We start from the raw sequence: 5347 nt of genomic DNA, 5'->3' as shown, positions 1-5347 counted from the left end.
ACAAAGGCGGCACTTTGAGTTCTATGTTCACACAAAAGGGCAGTTATACTGGCTATGAAATCCTGATACATGATACAGTACCTGAACTTTTCTTTTTTCAGGGACAATGGCATTGCCATCTATGCAGTAGGCATTGGCAGTGAGGTAGACTTTGCCACCCTGTTGGACATCGCCGGACTCCAGTCCAGAGTCCTGCAGATCAATGACTTCAGCTCACTGCTGGATGCAGAGGAGCAGCTGACGGAAATCGTCTGTAACAGTAAGTGTTTGTTTCTTTGTTTTGCATAACCAGTAAGCTGCCTACGGTCATAATTCACTCCATTTTTGTAAAGTAAGTAAGATCTTTTACATGATTGTGTAATTACTGGAATGTAAGGTTTGACTCACATTGGAATGGAATATACAGACCATTATTCTTTTTGATAAGTGCGATGCACTGTTTGCATCTCAAAAGACTAGTATTTGTTTTGCAAACTGAGTTTAAAAGGTAGTCCCTTGTATTCCCTATGATGTCATATAGACTTGATGAATTTATTGCCCTTTCATGATAAGAGCTTGCAACAGACATCTGTAGCTGGAGAATACTTTTTTGTTGGTGTGATGTTTGATAACAAAAAAAGAGTACTATTTTGTAAATATTTGATGCAAACATGTAGGTGAGTTGAATAGTTAGATTTTTGAGTTAGTATAATCAGTAAATGCTGTATTTTGGTGTCATATTGTCTTTGTTTAACTCTTGACTACAGTTTCCTACTGTGGTGATCCTGGAGCACCAGTGAATGGTTTCCGCAACGGGAACTTCTTCCAGGGCAGTATGGTCACCTGGGGCTGCAACAATGGCTACTACCTCATGGGGGCGCCAAATGCAACATGTCTGGGCAATGGGCAATGGAGTGATCCCGTGCCTATGTGTATGGGTAAGTGCAATGTAGTCTGAGTGAATAGTTTATAAAATTAAAAAAAGTATCAAATGATGGCAGAGTACTGTACTTCGGTATTGTATGTCAAATGTTTTGATGATAATTTGACTTGGCTAACATGTGGCTGTTATCCTTTTTCAGAGATCATCACAACACCAGCACCAGCTGAAAGTAAGTGATCAATATGTCTTTTATCAACTTTCTTAGATGTAATGAGACATTTAATAATTACATGTAGGTTTTGCAATTGAATACTGTATGAGCTTGATAGTTGCTAGTCTAAGAATGCAATTTAAACTTTCATTATATTCATCACCATACTAAAATGTAGATTCCATCAACAAGTAAAACATCTGATTTGTCACAAGACACAAGAGCAACCTAATAGGCATCACATATTTTGAATATGATTAGTAATTGTTGCAAAAATAGTCAATGATCCCTTGCCTTTTTTTATTTAAAGTATGCGAGAACTTCACCCCTGTGGACTTGGTTTTCCTGCTTGACGGCTCCGGTAGCGTTACAGAAGCCAACTTCGAACTGGTGAAAGATTTCACCCAGGATGTCATCAGAAGCTTCAACGTGTCGACCTCAGCCACGAGAGTCGGCGTGGTCCAGTTTAGTGACACCGTCCGCACAGAGTTCTTCCTCAACACCTTCCAGACAAAGAGTCAGGTGCTTCAAGCAGTCGACGGCCTGGGTTACCTTCAAGGAAACACGCTTACCGGTGCAGCCATTGACTTTGTGAGGACAAGCACCTTCTCTACGCCAGCCGGTAACCGGGCAGGACAGCCTGATTTCCTCATCGTGGTCACCGATGGTCTTTCACAGGACAATGTCGCCATCCCTGCACAGACTGCACGCAACAACGGCATCTCCATCTTTGCCGTGGGCATCGGAAGCGAAGTGGACGCTGACACCTTGCTGCAGATTGCCGGAACTCCTTCAAGGACCTTGCAGATTAACGATTTTGCTGGGCTCGTCAATGCTGAGGAGCAATTAGCAAGTATTGTCTGCAACAGTAAGTACATTAAAAATGTGATCTGATGTAAATTTATGCAGAAAATTCTAACATTGATCTTATAGACTTCTTTTCACATGACAATAGATTCTAATGCTATATATACATGTATATGGCCTCCTTCGGTCAGTAGTGACCATGATAAAATACTAATGCTACTGCTACAAAATGCTAATGCTACATTCAAGCTAAATGCATCTGAGTCACAGACTTTGATCTTGATGGGTGTGGAAATTGTGAATGCTTGGAAAGATTTCTTACACTTTTAAGAAATACTCTAATTAATATGGTTATCTCCTGTTTTGATTGCTTGCAACTAGATGAAATACCTCTCAACGGTAAGTAACCATTATATGAAATACAATTAATATACATGTTTCATATGATATGGCATAAAATATGAATAAAGACCAACTTTAACATATTTCCCTTTTTTGGAAGACGTGATCCTTCTTAGCAATAAATGACGTAGTATGCAATGACAGCAGTAAATGTAGAGGGACAATTTAAATAGATATGTACATGTACTGCACACCTTTTTTTCTAGTGAGTTAAAACATTGTCAAGCTCTGAAACTCTTGTGTTTTCGAACAGTTTCCTTCTGTGGCGACCCTGGCACTCCTGCTAATGGTTTCCGACTTGGAGAGTTCTTCACTGGCAGTACTGTCACTTTTGGGTGCAATGCCGGCTTCAACCTCCAGGGGGATACAAACACGCTATGTCTTGAAAATGGGCAGTGGAGCAACCCTGTCCCTGTGTGTGTAGGTGAGGACCGAGATCTATTTCTGTACAGAGTCACACAATGTCTTTTGTTTAGATTCACACAATGTCTTCTGTATTAAATCCCTTTTCATGGAAATCAATTCAATATGATAATAGTATCCTAATATCTCACAATGAAATAAAATGCATTGCAGAAGCACAACCTATTTTTGCCATGCTTCTGAGTGTCAAAAAGGCAGGTCACTGATTCTCTCATAGAAGTACATTACATAAAAGTAAACTTCAAGCACCAGTCAATACAGCCAGACCTGAACACTCTGATTTTGTATTGATGTTGGATGCTTTGGCCTTTTACTAACTTGGCCCAACAGCCTAATCCTAACTCTGAATGTTACCAAGTTGACCAGGGAGTTGAGCTGAGTTCACCAGTGTGTTTGGCCGAGTTGACTGGGCTTTATATAGTCATTTTATATATGATCATTTTTGTATCATCTTTTTATAAATTATGTATTATTTCCTTCATTCCAGCCATCACAACAACGCCACCTGCTACCACCCCCACCCCCGCCCCCTCGTGCAGCAGCATCACACCTGTTGACCTGGTCTTTCTGCTGGACGGCTCCAGCAGCATCACATCACCCAACTTCCAGATTGTCAAGGACTTCACTGCTGACGTGGTGAGAACCTTCAACGTGTCGTCTGCTGCCACCAACGTTGGGCTGGTCCAGTACAGCGACACCATCCGTACAGAGTTCTTCTTGAACAGCTTCGACACCAAGTCTGAAGTCCTGAACGCGATAGGAAACATCGGGTACCTCCAGGGCAACACTCGCACTGGCGCCGCCATCGACTTTGTCCGTATCAGCTCGTTCTCAGTGCCAGCTGGAAATCGCGGCAATCAGCCGGACTACCTGATTGTCGTAACGGACGGTTTGTCTCAGGACGATGTTGTTGTCCCAGCCCAGACTGCACGGAATGACGGCATCAGTATCTTTGCAGTAGGCATCGGGAGTGAAATAGACTTTGCCACCCTGCTGAACATTGCTGGGTCTCCCAACAGAATTCTGCAGATCAACGACTTTGCTGGACTGGCTAACGCTCAGGAGCAGCTGACTGACATCGTTTGCAACTGTAAGTTTGACATTTGAAGTCACCGTGGTTAACTGCCATTTCAATTAATATTGCCATATTTTCCTGATGAGATATTTAAAATTTTGCTACATTCTGTGGGTTCTTTAAAGAATAGTTTGCTTCTAAATAATATGCCGATTACCCTCTATTTTAATTGCTCATCAACTAGACGACATACCTCCCAATGGTAAGTAAACAATTGTGACATACACGTACACGTAGTACATGTTCGTCAAGGGCTTCTATCAAGCATGGCAATAGAGTCAATATGTTTTTATATAATTCATGTAAACACAAATGATTATAAAATGCCATTTAGCTATAATCTTTGCACACTTGTACATGACATTGTAAGTGATGCTGCATGTAATGCATTTTCATTAAAGCAGATGTAAACAAAAGCTGCTAAAGATTCTTTTTAATCCTTTATGAATACATTTTACATCTGTCTTGTTCATTGATAATGAGCATAAACATCAATGTGGATAAGGTTAAATCAATACTAATGAAGAGAAAAGGTTTACCAATGCTGTTAGATTAATATGTTGTTTGTACACATGTATTTTCCAGTGACGTGCTGTGGTGATCCGGGTGCACCAGTGAATGGTTTCCGTCGTGGCAGCTTCTGTCTGGGAGACACTGTGGAGTTTGGCTGCAATGATGGTTACATCCTCCAGGGGGCGACATCTGCCAGCTGTCAGGGCGACGGCCAATGGGACGATGTCCTGCCCATCTGTGTTGGTAAGTTAACCATTGGAGGACTTTTTGTTTGGGGTTTCCTTTTTCCCAAGTTACACTTGTATAATATGTATCTTTGAGAAGAGTATTGTGACAACAAGGTATAATAACTTAGAAGCTAACAGTACCACTTTTGTATCAAAGATGTTGTTAATTAAAATAGTACAAATGGAATAGAAATATTCTACAAAGTTGTACAAAATTTATGATTATGGTTATATCAGGAAATTGTAGTGAAATCAATATCAATTACAATTATATATGATTATATAGAATCGGATGCTTCCTTGTTGCTTTTCTCTTAAATTGTGATGGATGCAAAAATGAAATGAGAATGTTATCAATAGCTCAATGAATTATAAGCTCATGTCAACTTTTGTTCACATTTTTTTAGATCTTATCTTATCTGGTAATACTTACTGTTTTACAGCCGTCACCACCCCAGAGCCGATCACCCCCACCCCCACCCCCGCCCCCTCATGCAGCAGCATCACCCCTGTTGACCTGGTCTTCCTGCTGGACGGCTCCAGCAGCATCACATCACCCAACTTCCAGATTGTCAAGGACTTCACTGCTGACGTGGTGAGAACCTTCAACGTGTCGTCTGCTGCCACCAACGTTGGGCTGGTCCAGTACAGCGACACCATCCGTACAGAGTTCTTCTTGAACAGCTTTGACACCAAGTCTGGAGTCCTGAACGCGATAGGAAACATCGGGTACCTCCAGGGCAACACTCGCACTGGCGCCGCCATCGACTTTGTCCGTATCAGCTCGTTCTCAGTGCCAGGTTCACTGCAGCGAAATGCCGTAATTA

At 41.6% G+C, this 5347-nt stretch overlaps 1 protein-coding gene across 1 annotated transcript in view; it reads left to right on the top strand.

Annotated features, from left to right (window-relative positions):
- LOC118432772 overlaps positions 1–5347 on the top strand; it is a 75998-nt gene that overhangs the window by 28689 nt on the left and 41962 nt on the right. Inside the window, exons 32-39 of the mRNA XM_035844392.1 lie at positions 102–259; positions 747–917; positions 1062–1091; positions 1384–1941; positions 2536–2706; positions 3193–3795; positions 4366–4536; positions 4964–5320. Coding sequence (XP_035700285.1) covers positions 102–259; positions 747–917; positions 1062–1091; positions 1384–1941; positions 2536–2706; positions 3193–3795; positions 4366–4536; positions 4964–5320 — 2219 coding nt within the window. The remainder of the gene's footprint in view (positions 1–101; positions 260–746; positions 918–1061; positions 1092–1383; positions 1942–2535; positions 2707–3192; positions 3796–4365; positions 4537–4963; positions 5321–5347) is intronic.

The sequence above is a fragment of the Branchiostoma floridae genome, chromosome 16 (assembly GCF_000003815.2).
Source record: "Branchiostoma floridae strain S238N-H82 chromosome 16, Bfl_VNyyK, whole genome shotgun sequence".
Classification (NCBI taxonomy): domain Eukaryota; kingdom Metazoa; phylum Chordata; class Leptocardii; order Amphioxiformes; family Branchiostomatidae; genus Branchiostoma; species Branchiostoma floridae.
This window is presented reverse-complemented; position numbering and strand designations above follow the sequence as displayed.